At 40.6% G+C, this 24106-nt stretch overlaps 1 protein-coding gene across 3 annotated transcripts in view; it reads left to right on the top strand.

Moving 5' to 3' along the window:
* Positions 1-24106, top strand: part of hace1 (HECT domain and ankyrin repeat containing E3 ubiquitin protein ligase 1) — a 46054-nt gene that overhangs the window by 5501 nt on the left and 16447 nt on the right. The window contains exons 5-20 of one of the 3 annotated variants that reach the window (XM_080426127.1): positions 1426-1501; positions 2452-2583; positions 3473-3555; positions 4623-4719; positions 5838-5939; positions 6098-6204; positions 7167-7320; positions 10262-10351; positions 11892-12176; positions 12813-12934; positions 16043-16111; positions 16961-17048; positions 19882-19993; positions 21429-21526; positions 22480-22567; positions 23634-23783. In XM_080426127.1, the coding sequence (XP_080282253.1) occupies positions 1426-1501; positions 2452-2583; positions 3473-3555; positions 4623-4719; positions 5838-5939; positions 6098-6204; positions 7167-7320; positions 10262-10351; positions 11892-12176; positions 12813-12934; positions 16043-16111; positions 16961-17048; positions 19882-19993; positions 21429-21526; positions 22480-22567; positions 23634-23783 (1853 nt within the window). Of the gene's footprint in view, positions 1-1425; positions 1502-2451; positions 2584-3472; positions 3556-4622; positions 4720-5837; positions 5940-6097; positions 6205-7166; positions 7321-10261; positions 10352-11891; positions 12177-12797; positions 12935-16042; positions 16112-16960; positions 17049-19881; positions 19994-21428; positions 21527-22479; positions 22568-23633; positions 23784-24106 lie in introns of all 3 variants that reach the window. The other 2 variants (XM_080426126.1, XM_080426128.1) reach the window with 2 other exon arrangements.

Here is a 24106-nt window from a genome sequence, read left to right as displayed (position 1 = left end):
GTCAGTGTTTTGTACTCAGTGCGGAAAGTAACTGGGAGCCAATGGAGTTCAGTTGATGTGATGATATGGATTGTGTGATGATGTGATGGTATTTCCTTTTGAGAAGGAAGGGAAGTCAGTCCGCACACTGTCTTCTTAGCTCCCAGTAGAAAATGTGTTAACCCATTCAATCCGGGAACACATACTGTGCCATTTTAGATACTTTAGCTATAACCAGTATTTAAACTTTTTTTGGAAATTTGTGCAAATCTTTGAATATATATATATATATATACTGTATACTATATATATATAGTTTAACATTTTTCAACAGTTTTTTTGAAAGAAATCTTATGTTGCTATAATACAATATGAGTGGTTCTCAAACTTTATTATAAATTATATTAAATGATTTGCACACATTTTCACGATTCTTTTTCAAAAAATTGCAGATCTACAAGCTCATATGAGCTTGTAGATCTGCTATTTTTTAATAGCCAAAGAAATCAAAAATGACATAGATGCGTTCTCTGTCTTAATGTATTAAGCTTGACAACGTTTCAACCGAAGTGGGTCTTCTTCATCAGGTCTGATAGTATTTCCTTTAAACAGGATTTTCTCTAAATAATATCCTGTGGTCAAGTTGTTGACCACAGTTCAACAATGTTTCTCCACATTATGTACGTATGTCTTTATTTTTAAAGCCACCACCGGCATCCGAATAACATACCATCTCTGTTGGTTGGAAAGTAAAATAGTGACAATACCAGGTTTCTGCCCGACAGCAATGACTTTAAATTAGAAGCAATTGATGCAGACATTGAAAAAGTATTTTCAACTGCTTGATATTGATTTGTTCTTGTTTTGTTGTACCAGTCATTTTGGAGATTCAATGTTTCCCAGATAATAACTTAGGCTAATAACTGTTCCCTGACATTGTGAAAGGTCTCTTCAGTGAAAGATGACACATGAGCTGTACACCTTGTATTCAAGATGAGCAAAAACATCTATAACACTGATATTATTTATTTTGGAGACGGTGCAGGTCGGAAAACCTATTGTCATGTTCAAAGTGATTACAGTTGGGGCGCCGGTGGCCTATTGGTTAAGGCGTATACCACATATAGGCTATAATGCAGCCTGCTAGTGAGTCCCGGGTTCGTGCCCCTGAAATGCATGGCACTTAGTATAAAACGCCTAAAGAAAACAAATCTGCACACGCTGCTAATTCGCTCCCGCTGTTTATTGCAAATACTTGACTTCCAATAAACAGTGGGACAAATTAGCAAATGAGTTTGTGGACTTGTTGTTGTATTATATTATATCGTGTATTGTTGTTGTCATCATGCAGATGTTCAGTATGCCCTGGCACCTGGATAGCAGAATGCATGCTGTACTTTTAGGTCTCTTAACTTATTACCTGTGTCCCTCTGCTGCCCCCTGCAGACAGAAGAAGTGCATGGGCAGGCTGCTGGAATATAACGCTGACGTTAACATCTGCAACAATGAGGGCCTGACTGCTGTGAGTATCCTGTAACCTTTATGACTGTGGTGGGGTTGATGTCACATTATTGTTACACCTTGACTTATTGTCTCCCTGAGAGGCCACTGACCGGGGGGCTGCTGCTGTCATCATCATGAGAGTCATCGTTACGCACAGAAACCACAGGATAGGACACGCACATGGATTAAAGTTTAATTTATTTAGATTCCATAGAAGCCAGCATATCTTCTATGTAAATGGTGCATTTATATAGCGCTTTTCATTGATTGTGCCATTCACCCATTCATTCATACACCGATGGCGGAGGAAACCATGCAAGGCACCAACCTGCTCATCGGGAGCAATTAGGGGTTCAGCGTCTTGCTCAAGGACCCTTCGACACTAATTCTGGGGGAGCGCCCCAGCCCAGGATCGAACTGAGAACCTTGCGGTTTCCAGTTCACTCTACCCGGCCACTCTACCCCTGAGCCACTGCTGCCCCTATGTAAGCATGTCATGCACCGAAAATAGTCGATCTACAAGCTGACGTGTTCTGAGCTTGTAGATCTGCTATTAGTTATTTTGAGATGAGAGAGTCATGAGATAGTGAGAGTCATTCCATAGAAGCCAGCATGTCTTCTATGAAAGCATGTCACGCACCGAAAATAGCAGATCGGCTATTTTCAGTTATTAGTTATTTTAAGATTAGGTCATTCGTTATTTTAAGATTAAAGAGTATTTGAAGTGGGCCCTGACGGCTGGAGTAGCGTTCCGGGCTTTATTTGTGCTTTATTCCATGGTATTGGCACTACTTCATGAGAGTTTGTTTGTCAGTGTTCATTTCGCCCTGGTGAAGACGTGGTCGAAACATGTTGCCGTTTGCCTTCTTCTAATAAAGGCTTTTTCCTCCTTTTAGCCATGAGTGCCTGGATCCTCTTTTTTTTTCACCAGTCTAATATTGAGTGTGATTCTCCTCCTCTCCTGTATAGATCCACTGGTTGGCAGTAAATGGAAGGACGGAGCTCCTTCATGACCTGGTGCAACACGTGACCAACGTGGACGTGGAGGATGCCATGGGCCAGACCGCCCTGCATGTGGCGTGTCAGAACGGACACAAGACTGTGAGCTCATTTAACAACATCACATAAAACAAATAACTAGGGATTCACCGATATGGAAATTCTTGGCCGACACGATGTTTAAAATAACAATTTAGCCGATAGCCGATACTGATACCGATATTTGTTTATTTAGTTTTTGGTGTTATTATTTCCCCCTTTTGTGGCAGGGAAACAAACAAATCTTCATTATAAGAAATAACTGTTCAGAATCTGCAGAAACACAACATAATTGCCTTGATGCAAGTAACATTAACGAGTGTCAACGAGCGTCAGCTGGACAGTGACACGCACACACTTCAGCTGCGCTGAACTGAATGGGACTGGAGTTAATTTAAAAAAAGCCCTTGAATATGACAAGATAATGTTTAAAAAAAAAATATGTATATAGGAGCACTCCAAAAGAAGAAAATGCAAGATTTTAGCTGAGATTCACATATTTATTTTTGACACATTTTTGGTCTAGAACCTTCATCTAGGAGGTATCAAGGGTCTATGTTGAAACAGTAGAAAAATATGTAATGTAATGTAATGTAAAGTAGAAAAATATAAAATGTGAATATGATCTCAATTCAGCTGCTCTACATTTTTACGTCTTATTCTATCTACTACATCTCTATATTGTGGACATGACCTTTGAGCTTTTTGGCCTAGCAATTAATAATCCAATTTTAATTAAACTTGAAGTTCAATCAAAACCTGCCCAATTTGTTCTTACGTTATCTTGCTAACAACAAACAAACAAACAAACAGGCAGGAGTCAGGGCCGATTACAATACTCTGTCTCACAGTGCAGGGCAGGCTATAAAATACACACACCCCCACATATTGACAGGGGAATAAAAGCACAACTCAAGACAACTGTCTTAATAATAAGGTTTCCTCTTGGCAGACGGTGCTGTGCCTGCTAGACAGCGGTGCTGACATCAACAGGCCCAACGTGTCAGGAGCAACGCCTCTCTACTTTGCCTGCAGGTGAAGTTGTGAGCATATCATTTCAGTGAAGTCACCACCAGAATGCTTTGCGATTCCCTGTCTGTCACTCTCTCATTGTTAAGCGTTGTGATTTCCTGGTGTAACCATTGTAAGTAACTAAGTACATTTACTCAAGTACTGTCCCTAAGTACAAGTTTGAGGTACTTTTACTTTACTGGAGTATTTACAATTGTCTATACTTTTACTTTTACACCACTATATTTCAGAGGCAAATACTGCATATTTTACTCCACTACAATTATTTGAAAACTTCAGTTACTACATGTAGTTACTTTGCAGGTATAAATTATTACATTATAAAACATATTTTAACCACTACATTAGCCCTATTTTATACCTAGGCTATTTGAAAATAGCCGATCTACAAGCGTCTATCCCGACGCCTTGTGTAGATCGGCTATTTTCAAACATTTTAGTACTTTTACTTTTTTGATACCAATACTTTTGTACTTTTACATAAATATTTTTTTAATACCAGACTTTTACTTGTAACAGAGTACTTCTAAATTGCAGTATCGATACTTTTACTTAAGTAAAACATTGCAGTATTGATACTTTTACTTAAGTAAAACATTTGAGTACTTTTTCCACCACTGACCATTGCATTTGAACTGACCTGTGCAGTGATGGAACAAGTACTGACATTTTTTAATTAAGTAAAAGTATCAATACCGCAATGTAGAAATACTCTCGTTCAAGTAAAAGTCCGGTATTCAAAAGTTCAAAAGTATTGGCATCAAAATATTCTTAAAGTACCAAAAGTACTCACAACGTGTCGCAAAGCTTGTAGATCTGCTATTTTCAAATAGCCAAAGTACAGTATTATATAGGGTTGAAGTGGTACGTTTTGTAATAATAATAATGATATTGTACGTTCTGCAAAGTAACTATAGTATTGAACATTGGAAATACTCAAGTAAAGTAAAGTAAAAAAAAAAAAAGTACTTTAGTAAATGTGCTTAGTTACTTTACACCACTGGACTTGTTGTTATAGCTTGTTATTATCACCACCCCTTTAACAATGACCTACTTGCATTGTTCCACAGTCACGGGCAGAGGGACACGGCCCAGATTCTACTATCAAGAAGTGCAAAGTACCTTCCTGATACCAACGGAGTCACGCCTCTGGATCTCTGTGTGCAAGTGAGCATCAGTCACACACAATGAAGCATGCACATACAGTAGGCCTTTAACTATTATCACATAATCGTCTATTCGCAATTATTTGAGATAGCAGTTATCTTTGCATAATCGCCATAATCGTTTCCTTGTTGAAAATGGTTCATACATTTTCAAATATAAAAAAAGCAGAAATAGCTGATCTACAAGCTTACAACGCGTCACGTTCATTCATATTCATTCATATGTTCCAATGTTCAATGCCAAACACACAATTAAATCGTTAATCGCAATTATTTGAGTGACAATTAATGGTCAACTTAAATGTGTAATGGTGACAGCCCTACATGCACATCCACTCACTAAAAACCAGGTGCCGGGCTGAGGTCATGAATCCAAAGAGATTTTTGGGGGGTTAGTTACACCATGGTTCCTTTGGCCGGTAGGCTCGAAACGTCACGTCCAATGATGGTGTAAAAAGCATTGGTTCTCAAAGTGGGGTCTGGGGACCCCCAGGGGTCCTTGGGGTGTACCAGGGGGTCCCCAGCAACATTTGTTAATAAAGCGTCACAATCATTTTAACCCCTTTGTCCATATTTTATACTTTGGCTATTCAAAAATAGCAGATATACAAGCTCATAGCGCGGCATCGAGTGCCGCGCTATGAGCTTGTAGATCTACTATTTTTGAATCATTTTGAAAATGTGTGCAAATCTTTGAATATATTTTTTTTTAAAGCTAACTTTTGTAACTCAAATCTTTGCTTCTGGGGGTCCCTGGAACTAAATATTTTGAGATGGGGGTCCGCGGCCAAATACATATCATTTTGGGGGTCCTTGACATGAAAAGTTTGAGAACCACTGGTGTAAAGGAACCAATACATCTTTAAGCTTTGGGGCATGACCCAGTGAGCAGACTTTGTTCTATTTTGCAAGTGAGCATCAGTCACATTAGCTGTAAAGCTTTTCTCTGCCTTCGACAATAATGACAATGTTCCCGATGTTCAGTGGTTCGCTTTCTTTGCTGAAAATAGCTGATCTACAAGCTCACAACGTGTCCTACTGTTTTGGCTAAATGTTCAGCCCAGAATAGAATAGGGACTCTTAGGGTTCGTGTGGTTAATCTTCTGTGCTGGTGTTCAGGGGGGCTACGGAGAGACGTGTGAGATCCTCATCCAGCACCACGGCAGGCTCTTCCAGACCCTCATCCAGATGACGCAGAATGACGACATCAAAGAAAATATGGTACAGTTTGTGCTTTTCACCTAATTTAATTGAATTTAATATTTTATTTGACATTTTTTAAAGTACAACTGTGCGAAAAAAATCTATTAGGGACTTCATAATAATGAAGTGTGTGTTTGCATGCGTGCTTGTGTGTGTGTGTGTGTGTGTGTGTGTAGCTCAGGCAGTGTATGGAGCATGTGTCTCAGCAGAGCGACAGTGCTTACCAGAGGATTCTGATCAGTCTGGCTGAAGTGGCCACCACCAACGGACACAAACTCCTCAGGTAAAGCCTCTGCATGTCGTCAGTGTTGCATTTATTATTATTAGTGTCAAATTAAGTACTATTGATAACAATCCGCCCCACCCTAACCTGTTGCCTAATCTTCATTGGCTCTCATGACACTCACTCACAGATGTCACTGCAAATGGCTAAACGATATCACTTCCTAATCGTTTAATAGTGTTATAGACACAGCAGGGTGACACACACACACCTTTTTTAAACCATTCAATCCGGGAACTCATCTGTCATTTTCGATTTTTTGCTATAACCATTATTTTATACTTTGGCTATTCAAAAATAGCAGATAGCTATAATTTTAATAATTGAAAATGTGTGCAAATCTTTGATTATATATATTATATATTATATATATATAATTTATTTTCACTCAAATCTTTGTTTCTTGAAATCAAAGATTCCCTGGAACAAAATATTCCCTGGAACAAAATATTTTGAGATGGGTCTGTGGCCAAATACATACATTTGTTGTTGTTTGGTTGCTATATCAGTGGTGCTCAAACTTTTTCCATGTCAAGAACCCCCAAAATTATATGTATTTGGCCGCAGACCCCCATCTCAAAATATTTTGTTCCAGGGACCCCCTCCAGAAGCAAATATTGGAGTTAAAATTGTTCGCTTTAAAAACATATATATATTCACAAATGCACAATTTTCTCACACATTTTCAAAAAAATAGCAGATTTACAAGTGCCGCGCTATGAGCTTGTATATCTGCTATTTTTGAACAGCCATGACTGGGCATGTCATAATAGGCAAACATTCAGTGAAAACATGAAATCTACAAGCTTGCGTCGCATTGTGAGCTTGTAGATGGGATATTTTCAGCAAAAAAAGATTTGTTGTAGAGGGGGGAAAAAAAGCAGGGGACCAAGTATAGACTCCTGGGGGACCTCCGTCAACGAAGTATATACAGGTTTTTTTTGTTTTGTCTTTTCCTCCAGTCTCTCCAGCAGCTACGAAGCTCAGATGAAGAGTCTCTTGAGGATCGTGCGCATATTTTGCCATGTTTTCCGCCTGGGCCCGTCCTCTCCCAACAACAACGGGAACGACATGGGCTACAACGGGAACAAGACCCCACGCAGCCAGGTCTTTAAGGTTAGTGGGAGGAGCTTACAAGCAGGCTGTACTTAACACATTGGGTGCCAAAACCGTATATATACGGTTTTGCGCATACTAACGTTGAGTGCCAAAACCGTATATATACGGTTTTTGAAAAAAAAAAAAAAAAAAAAACTTTTTTTTTTTTTTTTTTTTTTTTAATTTTTTTTTTTTTTTTTTTCACAGCAACAGGAAATATCACTCCTACAAGATTTAGACTCCAATCCACCTCCTGGTTAACTTATGACTTCAAAAACCTGTATCTCGGCTCCTGTGCACTTTTTTTTTTTACAATGTTAATTTAACTATTTTCAACTGGCTGCAACTATGGAATGGATTTCCGAATGTTTTAAATTTTTTCCCCCCGATTGTACGAGACCTGTATGTGTGTAATGAGGGGATCACCGTGAGGACAGTGATCACTGAAAATATTTTGTGACTACTTGAAAAAGGTTCAAAATGTTTAAAAAGTCCTGGCACTCAAAGTATAATATTTTAATAAACCTCTGGCACCCAATGTGTTAATATGATGATGTGTTTATAAATATATGTGATAAGAACTTAGGTATACGCATCTGTTTCATTTTAAGATTTCTTTGGCTATTCAAAAAATAGCAGATATACAAGCTCATAGAGCGGCACCGAGTGCGGCGCTAGTAGCTTGTAGATCTGCTATTTTTGAAAAATCTTGAACATTTGTGCACATCTTTGAATATATATGTTTTTTTAACATTTGTAACTCAAATGTTTGCTTCTGGGGGGGGGGGTCCCTGGAAAAAAACATTTTGAGATTTGGGTCCGTGGGCCAAATACAGTTTTCTAAATCCTAACAGTATGTTGCTATATCAGTGGTGCTCCAACTTTTCTATGTCAAGGACCCCCCAAAATGATATGTATTTGGGTCACTGACCCCCATCTCAAAATATGTTGTTCCAGGGACCCCCCCCAGAAGCACAGATCGGAGTTAAAAATGTTCGCTTTAAAACATATATATATATATATTCAAAGTTTTGCACACATTTTCCACGACAAAAAAAAAAAACAGCAGATCTACAAGCTCATAGCGCGGCATCTGCTATTTTTTTAATAGCTAAAGTCATCTTAAAAATGACACAGATGCGTTCTCGGTCTTAATGGATTCATTGGTTAAATACAGAGGGATTCTTGGCTGAGGTGTGAAGCTTTTCGTGATATTGAGGGATATTATTGTGCTGTAGGCGACCCAGTAGTACAGTTCTAGTACAGTAGTACAATCTACTCACCTGCAATGTAGAGCAAGGATGTAAGAACTGCAGTGTTTGAGGCGAGCCAGAGAATTGTATTGAAAAAAGGAACTGATTGCCCTAGTTATTTGGTCTCACACGCCTCGTGTCACTGATGAGGTACAGATTGGAACGCTGCTGTGAACCGCTAAACGCTCACCACCTTTAAATCATGCAGACGGTATTCAATTAGCGCACAACAGTGGTGGTAAAAGTACTCCATTTTTTACTTAGAGTATTTATTTATAAGTAAAAGTCCAGAATTCAGAGTAAAAGTACAAAAGTATTGGCATCAAAATATACTTAATGTATCAAAAGTAAAAGTACCCATCATGCATAATGTCCCTTTTCACAAGTTTTAAGATCCTTTGAAAATAGCACATCTACGAATAGCCAAAGTATTTATAGGGCTCAAGTGGTTAAATGTATGTTTTACAGTAGTAACTAGTAAAGAAAGTTTCCAATAATTGTAGTGGAGTAAAAAGTGCAATATTTTCCTCTGAGTTGTAGTGGGAGTAGAAGTAAAAGTATTGGAAATACTCCAGTAAAGTTAAAAATACCTCAAAATTGTACTTAAGTACAGTACTTGAGTACATGTACCACTGCGCTCACCCCCTGTTAATCATACATATTCAATTAGCTCACAATCACGGCAGAGATCGACTAGAAATAATTACGAACGCTGCACGTTGCACAAGGAACAACGTGACCTTGATTCCTACAGCGATGCTAACGAGAATTAAACTGGCATATTTTCCAAAGAATCATAAGTACTTATTGCTGTTATGTTTTTTTTTCTTTCCTTTTTGGAGTAGGGCCCTCTCTCTCTGCAAACAACGTTTGTTTTAACTTGCTTGAAATAAATAGCAGTCGCAGATGGGTGCTGCTCGCCAGACAGGAAGGCACAATGAACACACACTTATTCATTACAGACAAACTGATCTGCAACTATCCAAAATAAATGTCCTGATGTGGTTACTCCAAGCAGTGAATAGCATCTGTGTCATTTTAGATTTGAACTACTTTAACCATTATTTTATACTTTGGCTATTAAAAAATAGCAGATATACAAGCTCGTAGCGCGGCACAGAGTGCCGCGCTACGAGCTTGTAGATCTGCTATTTTGGGAAAAATCGTGAAAATGTGTGCAACTCTTTGAATATATATATTTTTTAAGTGAAAATCTTTAATTAAGATCTTTGCTTCTGGGGGTCCCCTGGAACTAGATATTTTGAGATGGGGGTCAAATACATATCATTTTGGGTGGTCCATGACATGAAAAGGTTTGAGAACCACTGATATTATAGCGCCATAAGTTTTTTTTCAGAAAATTGTTAGGATTTAGAAGATCATTTGTAGAATCGGCCTCGGGTCTTTTACAAATTTGCACACATTTTCAAGATTTTTCAAAAATAGCAGATCTACAAGCTCATGGCGCGGCACTCGGTGCCGTGCCATGAGCTTGTATATCTGCTATTTTTTAATAGCCAAAGAAATCTAAAATGACACGGATACGTTCCTAGATTGAATGGGTTAAAAGATGTTCATGATCTCACCACAGCTCACATAACAACAAGGGGAAATAGTTGTTGCTGGGATTGTGCTCGGCTCACCTTTTTATCTTTCCAATTCAAAACAATCAATGACAACAAGAACTCATTTCATTGGCGATGCAGATGCGTGCGAGACACCTGCATGCGCCACAGGCCGAGAGGGCACCAGAGAAGGACCACCAGAGTACATGGAGCGATAATGATGCCCTAGATGTGAGTTGTATAGATATAGATGACGACACGATTTATTCGGAAGCTCATGATCTTGCAAAAAAAACAATTGTCAACTTTTGGTGATTTTTGAAGAGTGAAATCCCTGTAAGTTGTTATGACACCTCAAGAGAGTTATGAGTTTAAGGTTGTGTTTTAAAATGCATCTTGCACTGGCCGTGAATCTAACCCGCATGCAATTAAAGGGATAGTTCACCCCAAAAAAATACTTTTTTTTCTATCGATTAGTCACTTGAATTCATGGATATTTTTTAGTTTTTGTCGCATTCCTAAGCCAATAATTTGATGACCAACGGACCGGGAGGCAGCTGTTCCGGTAGGAGACGCAAAGGAGACACTTTGAGTCTCCTACCGGAACCGCTGCCGGTCATCAAATTATTGGCTTAGGAATGCGACAAAAAATAAAACATATCCATGAATTCAAGTTTCCATGGGATGACTAATCCATAGAGAAAAAGTAATTTTTTGGGTGAACTATCCCTTTTTTTAAAAATTATTATAATTTTTATCCCACAATTGTGTAACCCTATTTTTCACCCTGTGCCAATGCCTAAGCTTGTAATCCTGGGCGCTACTCTCCCTCTGCCAGCCTGGGCAGAGCCTCGAACTGAGCTCATGCTTGGGTGAACTATCCCTTTAAGATTCTCCTTCTTCTTCTTCTTTTTCCCCCGATGATGATGATGATGATGATGATGATATGACACATTGTGCTGTGCTTGGATGATGATTTAGTTTTAAATGATTGCCAGCGTCAGCGCTGTGGTGAGGGTTGTGCACAGACATCTTATCTCCATGGGGGTGTGATTGTTTGACAACTTGATTTGCATGAATAGCTTAGTCAATGAGACACTAACCATCTGTGCGGAAGCGAGCGAAGTGGAAAGAATGAGACCTTCCTCCTCGGCTATTTACATTAAATGGGTCACTCTCTGTCTGTCTGTCTGTCTTTTCTCTTGTCTCTCTGTAATTCACCGTTTCTCACTCACACAATCTCTCTCCCAGTCTCTCTCTCTCTCCCTCTCTTCACGTTTAATTAGAGGCAGACGGATATGTCGGCCATTATTTCGCTTTTTTTGATGATATCGGTATGGCCAATTATGTTTAACCACTTCCAACCTGGCCTCCTAAAGAAAGGTTTCAACGATTAAAAAAAAATTGCTGCTCTACAAGGTCGCAACGTATCGCAATGCGACACGCTGTGGATTTGTAGATCGGCTATGAAATCGTCCATGAATATATCCATGAATTCAAGTCTCCATGGGGTAACTAATCGATAGAAAAAAATGTTGTAGGTGAACTATCCCTTTTAAGTGGTTAAATAAAACAAAGTTCAGTTCATCAGAAATCTGTCAGAAGATCGATAATCAGACTCTCCAAATCCGGATCAGCATCGTCGGAACCTAAAAAAACATCTGGCATGGGGGTCCGGTCCGGTCCGGTCCGGTCCGGTCTGGTCCGGTCCGGTCTGGTCCGGTCCGGTGGGGCTCTAAATGTTTCCATCTCTTGCGTTCCCTCCTCACAGCCCTTGGAGCTGCTGTGGCACTCCCTGGACGAGTGGCTGGTCCTCATCTCCACTGAGCTGGACCGCAGCCGCCAGGACCCCTGCTCCCCCCCGTCGTCCGGGAGCGAGATCGCCTCCCTCCTCCTCAAGCAGCGGGAGGCGGGAGGAGGAGGAGGAGGAGGAGGAGGAGACCCCGCCTCCGCCTCCTCCTCCTCGGTGCCGCCGGGGGCTCCTCCCCTTCCGGGGGCTCCTCCTCCTCCTCCCCTGCCCTCCAGCGCCATGCTGCCGGCCTCGCTGGACCCACAGGTAGGGCTGTGGTCACCATTACCACGTTTAAGTTGACGATTAATTGTCATACCAATAATTGGATTTAATGATTTTAATTGTGTTTTTTTGGCATTGAACATTGGAACATAATACAAATAACATTTCTGTTTGCTTTGCCAAAAATTGCACAGGGCAGATATGACGAATAACAGATTTAATACTTAATTATAATTTTTTTATAGCGGAAATAGCTGCTCTACAAGCTTACAACGCGTCGTAAGCTTGTAGATCAGCTATTTCTGCTTTTTTAAAATATTTGAAAGTTTATGAAAATGTTTCAACATGGAAACGATTATGACCAAATAATTGTGATTATCTCAAATAATTGCGATTAGACGATGACGTAATAACTGTGACCAGTGTTGCCACATTCTGTGAGAGAAACAAGCAACCAGGTCTAGGAAAACCAGCCCAAAAGAAGCGACTATGGGTCACATGAGCACTTTAACATACACATCAGCTATTTGAAAATAGCAGATCTACAAGCTCACAACGCGTCGCATCGATGCGACGCGTTGTGAGCTTGTAGATCGGCTATTTTCAAATAAAATCTTGCTGGGAAATTATAATAATCAGATCTGGCAACCCTGACTGTGACAGGCCTGCCCTCTGCAGGCGGCGGGTGAAACGGTCGAGGTGTACGGCGACGGCGAGGACGTGATCTCCATGACGGCCAGCCGCCTCAGCGCCGTCATCCAGGCCTTCTACATGTGCTGCTCCTGCCAGATGCCACAAGGGTGAGGAGGATCCATCTTTGTGTCTTTGTGCACGGCTCTGTAAGAGGCCAGTGAGCCGACTAGACATGGGTCTGTCCGTCTGTCTGGGAGTCTTATGTCTGTTGTGTGTAATGTGTACTTAGTTGACTGTATTCCCAAGGGCTCTACACCAGTGGCATTCCCAGAAATTACATTTAGGGCAGGCGAGATTTTTTTCTCTACCTACCCCCCCCACCCTCCTCCCCCTCGGGGAAACTCGGGGAAAAATGTCGGGGGGAAATCTCGGGGGAAACAAGTTAACAACAACACTACACTGACTACAAAACTGAAAAACGTTAATAAAAACTATATGCAAGTATAATCAATCAATCAATTATTCAGTGGTGGTCTCGTCATGTTGTAGTTTAATGGCTCAAGCTGCTCTCAGACTCAGAGCCCCTTTTATGCCAGGTGAGTACAGGTGATGGCCCAGACCCCCACACCTGGCACTCCTGGCACCCCATGAAGATAATGTAAAATTGGCTATTTTGTCCAAAATGTTAAAACATTTAATATTTAAAAAATGGTCTTAAGTAATGTAAAGGCAACATTTGCATCACTATAGGCGACGTCGCTCTGCTGAATGGATACGGTAGTGATTGGCTGCCTGCCCGCGTGAATGGACGAGGAGGTCTGACGGCCACTATTCTCTTTGGATTTTTTTCACTGCCTGTTTTTCAGTCTTTTACTTTATTTTCTAGGGGAGGCTAGATTTTAGTTGGGCAGGCGGCCGCCTGCCCTGCCTCTATGGTCGGTACGCCACTGCTCTACACCAGTGGTCTGTGTTGCCAGATTCTGTGAGAGAAACAAGCAACCATGTCTAGGAAAACCAGCCCAAAAGAAGCGACTATGGGCCACATGAGCACTTTAACATATACATCAGCTATTTGAAAATAGCAGATCTACAAGCTCACAACGCGACGCGTTGTGAGCTTGTAGATCTGCTATTTTCAAATACAATCTTGCGGGGAAATTATAATAAGCAGATCTGGCAATCCTGCCAGTGGTTTTCAAATATTTTCATATCAAAGACCCTTAAATTATATTTGGCTTATATTTGGCCACCCATTTGAAAAGATGTTGTGCCAGGGACCCCATAAGCGAGGATTTGTTTGTTGATTGTTGTTTGATTGTTCGAATAGCCGAAAAATAAAATATAGGCTTAAGTGTTTAAACTGTTCCTCTCTTTCCTGGCGACCCCCTGGAACCCCCTCAAGGACACCTGGGGTCCCCGGACCCCACTTTTAGAACCAATGCTCTACACTACTGCAGGACCGCCTCCAGTTTTCGCTCTACGCTAAACATCTTTGGCGAAAATAGCCGATCCACAAGCTCACAAAGCATCGCGTTGCGACGTGTTGTGAGCGTGTAGATATTACTATTTATATTAGCCCCAGAATAATAATAATGTTCCAGACTAATATTGGCAAAGTGATATTAGTCTGGCCATGCATTACATTACATTACATTACAGTCATTTAGCAGACGCTTTTATCCAAAGCGACTTACAATTCAACACATAGGTAGGCAAGAAAACTACTAATAACCAGAAGTATTAAGTGCATTCTCTTATAAAACAAGCAACTAAGAGTATACCTGGCTAGCGCTAAGGTAAAAGTGCAATATATCAGCTACCTACTTTCTTAAACAGATGAGACAAAGTAGGAAAATCAAATGAGCAAGAGCTAAAACAAATAAGTGTATCGAATAAACAAGATCGAATAAAACAAGAGCTCGTACAAATAATTGACACCAAGTAGGCAAGGCTAAGAGGAAGGGTCAGAGCCCACTGGGAGGAGCCTTTGATCTACTCCTTCCACCTAACACACTCCCTGCTCACAGGTACCGCCCTCCAGCCCGTAGGATTACATGGGCCAATAGCATAGAGGTATAATATAACTAGAGGGCGGATTGCCCCGCCCCCAGCTATTCATTTCAACGCAATTGCTCAGTGGCGTTTTGAAGCACCCGGAAGTAAGACATATTTGGTTCCATATTGGTCCCATGGGTCCATTCCATTGGTTCCATGGGTCGTGACGCGTCGTGAGCATGCGCACAAACGGGAGATGCACGCGCAGAAGCATTTTAAGTGCATTCTCAGGTTTGACCACCAGGCTTGGCCGCTTCACTGTTCTACCGTGGTTCTGGGGGCTTGGACACTCAACAAAGCCGGATGCACCACGGTGTATTCGAACGAACCTACAACCTCCGTGGTGGTGGGCAGGCACTTTACCACTGTGCCACCCGCTTAAAATGGGTAGGGGGAGGGGGTGACCTGCAACTCAGGTCCCTGTCTGACTGGGAACTGAGGATGTGTTTAATGGAGCCAGGCAGAAGCAGAAGTGTGAGGGAGTCAGCGTAGGAAGCGAGGCACAGCAGGAGTTCAATCATAGGCCAGCAGGGGGCAATGTGCGGTTCTGGAGGTGACAAATTATGTAACAGAGACTTGTTATGAAATGTGTGAAGCTCTTGTTTGAAAAAGAAGAAACATAATGTATACAGGGAGGGCATAGACGTACATGATGGAGAATGTTATTCAGAGCAGAATCTTAACTACTTTATACTGCTGTGACTCTTGGAGAGAGGAAATCATTTGTTTTATTTATCCAACTGATTTTTGTGTCCCTTCAGTTTTGGTGAATTGAGTACAAAGGACCCCAATGGAAACAACCCATAGGCTTTCTTGGGTTTAAAATCCTCTCAGTAGACCTTGTATTTAACTGTGCTTTCCTGTGCTTTTTTTTTTTTTTTTTACAAACTGCTAATACATTATTCAATCAATCAATCAGAGACGCTTAACTCAGACTGAATTAAACAGTTTATTGGCAGTTAAAGTTAGTTCTGTTTTAGCTCTTCTCCTGCTGCCCACTGGATAACAAGCCAGTATAAATGATTAATATGGAATGGCTGGTAAACGTGTCCAGATGAGTGAGTCAGCGTTGCATTCAGCGTCCCTGGTGCCTCTGCAGAAAAGAGTGCTGTTTTGATAAAACTATAGGTTTGGCCCTTTAGCTCTTCCCTTTTTTATTTTCTCACTCTCCTCTCTCTCTCTCCCCTGTCTCCTGTGTTTTACCCTATTTCCTCATCTAGGATGACATCGCCGCGATTTATCGAGTTTGTCTGCAAGCATGACGAGGGGCTCAAATGTTTTGTAACCAGGTGAGTCGATATGGCGCTCCGCCAGATATCAACCTCCTCATTTAGTACCCGGAGACTCCATATTGATTGAGCTACTCCTCCTCTGTTTGCTTTTCTCTCTGCCTCTCTCTCTCTCTCTCGCTTTATTTTTAATCAAACTTTTAGTCGGTCTTTTATAAGGTCTGGCACGATCATGATTCATATAATCATGATAATTGTGATTAACGATTTAATTGAGTTTTTGGTATTGAACATTGGAACATAAATAGAAATTAAAATTCTCTTTGCCTTTGAGGCTTTTTACACAGAAATTGCATAAGGCAGATATAACAAATTACTTGGACAGAAACGATATGGGTGTATTTCTTTGATGTTGTAACGACATTTGATTGCGTGTATTTTTGCATGTGTGTATTTTTGCATACTTATTTGCCTTAGCCTAGGGCGGGATTTGGTCATTTGGGATGTTTATTCTTCCTATGACTGTATCTCACAGTATGTCTCTGTATCAGTCCCTTAAAAGAGGATCCCTGGCTAATAAGCCAAATATGCCTTAATACATTATAATTGTCCTCTATAACTAAAATGTAAACCTTAGATATTTTATTTATTTTAGAAATAGTTAATCTTTCACTCAAAATAAATGACATATTTGTGTTATAGAGGGCTATTATAATGTATTAAGGCATATTTGTCTTATTAGCCAGGGATCCTTTTAACTGCCGTGCTGCCTCTGGAGCCTGCATTTCCGCCGCGAGGATCAATAAAGGTCTATCTATATGATTGACAATGACCAGTTATAATCAGACCTAGTTTTTATCTGACTTCTCTCTCTTTCTCTCTCTCTCTCTCTGTGTGTGTGTGTGCCAGGAATCCAAAGATCATCTTTAATCACTTCCACTTCCTTCTAGAATGTCCAGAGCTCATGTCACGCTTCATGCACATCATTAAGGGCCAGGTGAGACTGTGTGATAGCCTGGGCCATCTGACTTTTGCCTTGATTACTATTAATGAAAGATTACAAAACATATAGTGAAAATAGTCATTTTCTATACTTTGCCTCGACAGTGTCACACAACAAAGTATAAAAATTGGGTATTAACTCATTGACTGCCATTGACAAATATTTTTGCAATTCCAATCCAAGGCTCAGAGCGCATGTTCGTTCGTCACTTGGTGTTTTCAGCGGTTTATGATAGAGGGCGCTCTTCCGTAACTTTTGAGTGTTCCTAGGACTCCCGAAGAAGAATACACCCGGAAATCACGTGATCCAAACAAATTCCAGCCCGTCCGATCTAATGTTATCAGATAAAATATAAAATTTAAAAATACATTTATCTCTGATTTATTTTCCCAGATTGCGTTTTTTGTGAAAACAAGTTATATTCAACTGCCGATAACTAAAGAACACAAGATCGCGAAAGATTTTTGAATGAAAGAACAGACCCTCGTCTTTACCCCCAGACATTTACATCTTCTTTGAAAAAAAAAATCTGTGGATCTCAAAAGATTAGTAAAAATGCTCAAAAATGCTGCCAGTGGCTGCAGACTGTTCTGAAAAACTCTGGCAGTGGACGAGTTAATTTATGGAAAAAACAACAACATAAAAATATGGAGATACCGGGTTTCTGCCCGACTGCAAAGATTATGCATGCTATCCCTATGTTTCTGTGTCTAACTCTCCTAAAGCCCCATCAGGTTGTGTGTCCGTTTCAAGCACCAAAAAATTGCTGATCTACAAGCTCACAACGTGTCGCGCTGCAACACGTCGTGAGCATGTGTAGATCTGCTACTACGCGACACCGGCGCCAACCAAGTACAAATCTAAGACTGGAGTAACTTTAAGACAGAGTGACTTTGAGACAAGACGTGTCTACATGGCGGGTTCGTTTAACAGCATTATTTCCGAGGCGATAACACTTCTCCTCTTAAGTTCCCGTTTTACACGGCTCCATAAATTTTAAGTGCTTCGCTCCGAGTGGGTTGCGGTGGCGCTTCGCTCGCTCTCATTGTGTTCAGTATTCATATTTGAGCTGCGGCGTGCGAGCCTCGTTACCCATGGATTATGACCCACCTGGGAGAGGCCCCTTGTTTTAACCCATTAAGACCGGGAACGCATCTCTGTGTCATTTTTTGATTTCTTTGGCTGTTCAAAAATAGCAGATCTACAAGCTCATAGAGCTTGTGGATCTGCTATTTTTGAAAAATCTTGAAAAATTTGTGCAAATCTTTGAATATATATATATTTTTTTAAAGCGAACATTTGTAACTCAAAACTTTGCTTCTGGGGATTCTACAAATGTCTTCTAAATCCTAACAGTAAAAAAAATAAACGGATGTTGTTATATCAGTGGTTCTCAAACTTTTTTCATGTCAAGGACCCCCAGAATTATATGTATTTGGCCGCAAAATATTTTGTTCCAGGGACCCCCCAGAAGCAAAGATTTGAGTTACAAAATATTCGCTTTAAAAAATATATATAAAGATTTGCACAAATGTTCACGATAAAAAAAATAAAAAAAATAGCAGATCTACAAGCTCATAGTGCGGCACTCGGTGCCACGCTATGAGCTTGTAGATCTGCTATTTTTGAATAGCCAAAAGAAATCAAAAAATGACACACAGATGCGTTCCCGGTCTTAAAGGGTTAATTACAGACTCTAACCTGCCCAATTTCATTTCATCTGCCAGATTCGTCTTCTCTCTCCCGCTATGCCCCCAGGGAGGGAAGCGCAAATTTTCTCTCTCTCTCTCTCTTTCACGCTCTCTCTCCTCTCGTCCCTTGCCCAGCCTCCTTTGCATAGAGAACAAAGGCATATATTATGCAAATAGACGCCTGGTCTACCTCTCTGCATTACAGAGGACTTTGTTTCAACGCTGGAGGCTTTGGAGTTTGGAGCCATTGATTATTGGAGTCCAAAATAAAAAAAAGGGGGGGGGGGTTGTGTAATTATTTTTATGACTCTAAGAGAACCTTACCGTGCGGCCGTGCCTCGTAACGTTTTTCACAGGTTCTGGATTTGTTTCCAATACGTTATGGCTCGGTTTCAGATACGGTTCTCAGAACCCAATTTAGCAGTGGTGGAAAAAGTACTCACATGTTTTACTCAGTAATAAAAGTTAAATTCCGGAATTCAAAATGTACTTGAGTAAAAGTATAAAAGTATTGGCATCAAAATGTACTTAAATTATCAAGAGTAAAAGTACTCATTATGCATAATGTCCCATTTCAAGTTTTCAAATGTATACAAATATTTAGAAAATAGCAGATCTACAAGCTCACAATGCATCGCGAGCTTGTAGATCAGCTATTTTCAAATGGCTGAAATGTATATAGGGCTGAAGTGGTTAGTTCATGTTTTGTAATAATAATCAAAATCTACAAAGTAACTAGTAACTAAAAGTTTTCAAATAATTGTAGTGGAGTAGAAGTACAATATTTGCCTCTGAGATGTAGTGGAGTAGAAGTAAAAGTACAGAAATTTGGAAATACTCAAGTAAAGTAAAAAATACCTACACAATTGTACTCAAGTACAGTACTTGAGTAAATGTTTACTTACTTACTTACTTTACACCACTGCAATTTAGAGCCCTGCTCAAGATGTGGTAATCCTAACCCTGCAGTAGTGGGAACCCACAACTCTTCACTTATATAGCTCTGTATATCTACAAGCTCACAAAGTTCCAGCTTTATGGAAGGTTCTGGGTTACCCTTCGTAGTGGAAAAGGGCCGTTATTATAAAGTGCTGCGCTGCGTGGGTCTGAGGAAGTGTGTGTTTTTTCACCCACAGCCCTTCAAGGATCGCTGCGAGTGGTTCTATGAGCACCTGTTGGCCGGCCAGCCTGACTCCGACATGGTCCATCGACCGGTCAACGAGAACGACATCCTGCTCATCCACAGAGGTACCGACTGACACAGAGACCCTGCCCTTCTCTGTCCTTCACTCCATCTTCCATCTTCCTCTCATTCATTACCTCAGAGAACTTACATTTTTTTGGCATTTTTATACCTTTTAGTTCTTAGACCTGTGGTTCTCAAACTGTTTCATGGGAAGGATCCCCCAAATCAATTTGTGTTTGGCCACAGACGGACCCCCATCCGAGAATATTTTGTGCCAGCAAAATGCAAGCCTTTGTGGACCTGCAGATTGGCTTGGATTTTTGAAAATGTGTGCAAATCTTTGAATATATATATTCTTAAAGTGAGCATTTGTAAAATATTTTGTTCCAGGGACCTCCTCCAGAAGCAAAGATTCGAGTTATAAATGTTCACTTAAAAAATATATATATATATACAAAGACTTGCACAAATGTTCAAAACTTTTATTCAAAAATAGCAGATCTACAAATAGCAGATCTACAAGCTCATAGCGCGGCACTCGGTGCCGCGCTATGAGCTTGTAGATCTGCTATTTTTGAATAGCCGAAGTATAAAATAATGGTTATAGATCAAAATCTAAAATCTAAAACGACACCGATGCGTTCCCGGATTGAATGGGCTAAACCCTAAATGATTTGTAACGCTATATTAACTAATTTAGCTGGGGACCCCCTGGAACCCCCGTCAAGTACCCCTGGTGAGGTCCCCAGACCCCACTTTGAGAACCAGTGGTATAGAGAGACACAGGAACCCAAAGGGCAGAGTGAGAAGAGAGACATCTCGAGACAAGACCGGGAGTCGAACTCGGGTCCTCGTGGCTCTCAAGGTTGCTCGTGGCCGCTGTGCCACCAGGCTGGGCCACCAGGTAGCCCAGAGCACATGGAACCTTTTTACCTTTTTGTGTCTCATTAACTGAACACCATTAAACTGAACTCCCCATTATTTCCCCTCATCAGCGTTAAACGCTAACTTCGTCCGTAACTTGACTTTATATGTGCTACTACTTTAACTACTTTGGCTTCTGTGCTGCTTTAGTTAATCCATAATCCACACCGGCAACGCATCTGTGTCATTTTAAGATTTCTTTGGCCATTCAAAAGTAGCAGATATACAAGCTTGTAGATCTACTATATTTTAAAAAATCGTGAAGAAATTGGCAAAATCTTTGAATATATATATTTTTAAAGCGAACATTTGTAACTCAAATCTTTGCTTCTGGGGGGTCCCTGGAAGAAAACATTTTGAGCCGCAGACCTCATTCTCAAAATATGTTCATAGCGCGCACTCGGTGCCTGGCTATGAGCTTGTAGATCTGCTATTTTTGAATAGCCAAAGAAATCTTAAAATGACACTGATGCGTTCCCGGTCTGAATGGGTTAAATAAGAACTACTACATGCTGGATTGTATGCTTTTTTTATATTCCTTGTCTTGTTGTTTTGTCTTGTCATAATTAACAGACTCCATATTCAGGAGTAGCTGTGAAATGGTCTCCAAGTCCACCAATGAGAAACTCAAGCAAGGCATCGCCGTGCGCTTCCACGGCGAGGAGGGGATGGTGGGTGTCGCATAGAAACGAACAGAAATAAAAATATACGCTACTGTAATAGATCTCTCTAATAGAGCTAGCAAAGCTTGCAGTTGGATTGTGAGGCAGACACATTGTGTTTGTAGTCTTGTGTTGTGGCTGTTTGTCAGCTGGCTTGTTGCTGCTGCTAGTGCTTTTACTTTGAAGTCCACAGTCATAGTGCTTTTACTCCTGTGTCCTGCTCAGATCTGTCACCATCCTGACATTTTACTTGACGGTTAATTTTCATTCAAATAATTGTGATAAACAATTTTATTTTGTGTTTTTTGCCGTCGAACATTGGAACATATTAAATAAAAAATACGTTTTTGTCAGCAGTTTAGGCTTTTTAAACAAAAAATGCACAGGTAAGATATGACAAATTACTTCAATATACAAAGAAATTACTCACAATGACTGATACCAGTAATTAAAATAAATAATGTACTATGGCCAAATTAGGCCATATTTAATACTTTTATACTTAAAACATAATTTAATAGTGGAAATAGCCGTTCAGCGAGCCGTATCGGGACACGTTATGAGTTCGCAGATTTGCTATTTTCACACATTCTGAAAATGTGCGAAAATCTTTCAGCATGGAAACGATTATGATGATTTTCGTCTCTGTCGGGTGGAAACCTCATATGTCAAAAAAAACAAAACTGTTGCTTTTCAGGATTCAAATTCAAAAGCATCAAAAGCTCGAAACGTGTCGCTTCGCGCCACGTTTCGAGCTTGCGGATCTGCTACTTTTGATGCTTTTGTGTGACGCTATGGTATTATGATCAAGTAGAAGAAAACACAAAAAGGTAAAATATGGAGATGAGAGGTTTCTGCCCGACAGCAACGATATGCAAAATAATTGCGATTATCATAAATAATTGTGATTCAGGTGATTATGTACTAATTGTGACAGGCTGTGTAATGTTGTGCATTTCCAGGGCCAGGGTGTTGTACGGGAGTGGTTCGACATTCTGTCCAACGAGATCGTCAACCCAGACTATGGTCTCTTCACCCAGTCAGCTGATGGTACCATCAACCTCTTACTATGTTCACATTTTAATAAAGGAGAGATCAACACCAAATTGATGCAAGCAAAATGTTTGTTGAATAAAGTGCAGATTTTGTCGATTAGACCCCATTAGCATTTCATGTAGATAGCTGATAGATAGGAGAGAGAACCCCCCCTTTGGAGTCTAGACGCTGGTGGTGACAGACAGTGCAGATGAACCACCTTCCCTTTCAGCTCCAGAACGTAACAAGGTGGAGCTGGGGATGGAGGTGGTTTTGCTCGGCCGCTGGCTGAAACGAGAATGACTCGTTCAGAGGCAGTGATATTCATTTGAAATACAGATATTTATTTTAATCAAATAATCTTTCTTTTTTTAATATGTTTGCACGACACCGTTGTACAAAAAATATTTAAATACATATTTTTTTGTAACCCATTCTTTCACCCAGTGCCAATTGTCTAAGTAATCCTGGGCGCTACACTCCCTCTGCCAGCCTAGGGAGAGCCTAGAGCCGAGCTCATGCCTCCTTCAATGCATGAGAGCTAGCAAGCCGCTTCTTATCACCTGACGGGGGGGAGTTTCCCTGGTTAAACGTAGCGCGTGGAAGGAACACGTTATTCCAACCAGTTCCTCTCCCCTCCATCAGGCGCCCCGGCTGACCAGGGGGAGGCAATATAGAGACCAGGATTACTGCATGTTTTTGTGAGGGTATTAACTACCCTAGGGAACACGGGGAGAACATGCAAACTCTGCACAGAGATAAGGCTTAAATAAGGCTTTTAATTGGTATTTATTATATAAAAATGTGCTTCTTGATTATTCGACTATTCAAAAAGGCAATCGATAGAATAATCATACAGAAGATATTTGAAACTCGCAGCCCTAATATGTTAAGGAATATAATGCTGACGAAGATATCGGTGCTGGATGGTAATATATGTGTTTTTTACTGATCATTAACACTGTGTGTGTGTGTGTGTGTGTGTGTGTGTGTGTGTGTGTGTGTGTGTGTGTGTGTGTGTGTGTGTGTGTGTGTGTGTGTGTGTGTGTGTGTGTGTGTGTGTGTGTGTGTGTGTGCATAGGTACCACCTTCCAGCCAAACAGCAACTCCTCTGTGAACCCGGACCACCTGAACTACTTCAGCTTTGCGGGTCAGATCCTGGGCCTGGCGCTGTACCACCGGCAGCTGGTCAACATCTACTTCACCCGCTCCTTCTACAAGCACATCCTGGGTCAGCATGGCACTGTTATAACCACTTAACCCAATCAATCCGGGAACACATCTCTGTCTTTTTTTTCTTTTCTTTGGCTATTCAAAAATAGCAGATATACAAGCTCATAGCGCGGCACAGAGAGCCGCTCTATGAGCTTGTAGAGCTGCTATTTTTGAAAAATCGTGAAAATGTGTGCAAATCTTTGAATATATATATTTCTAAAGCGAACATTTGTAAAATATTTTGTCCCAGGGACCTCCAGAAGTAGATTTGAGTCACAAATGTTCACTTTAAGAAATATATATTCAAAGATTTGCAGACATGTTTAAGATTTTTCATAA

The sequence above is a fragment of the Gymnoscopelus braueri genome, assembly GCF_963280865.1.
Source record: "Gymnoscopelus braueri genome assembly, chromosome: 4".
NCBI classification, from domain to species: Eukaryota; Metazoa; Chordata; class Actinopteri; order Myctophiformes; family Myctophidae; genus Gymnoscopelus; species Gymnoscopelus braueri.
The sequence above is the reverse complement of the archived record's forward strand: the minus strand, read 5'-3'. Positions and strand labels throughout refer to the sequence as shown.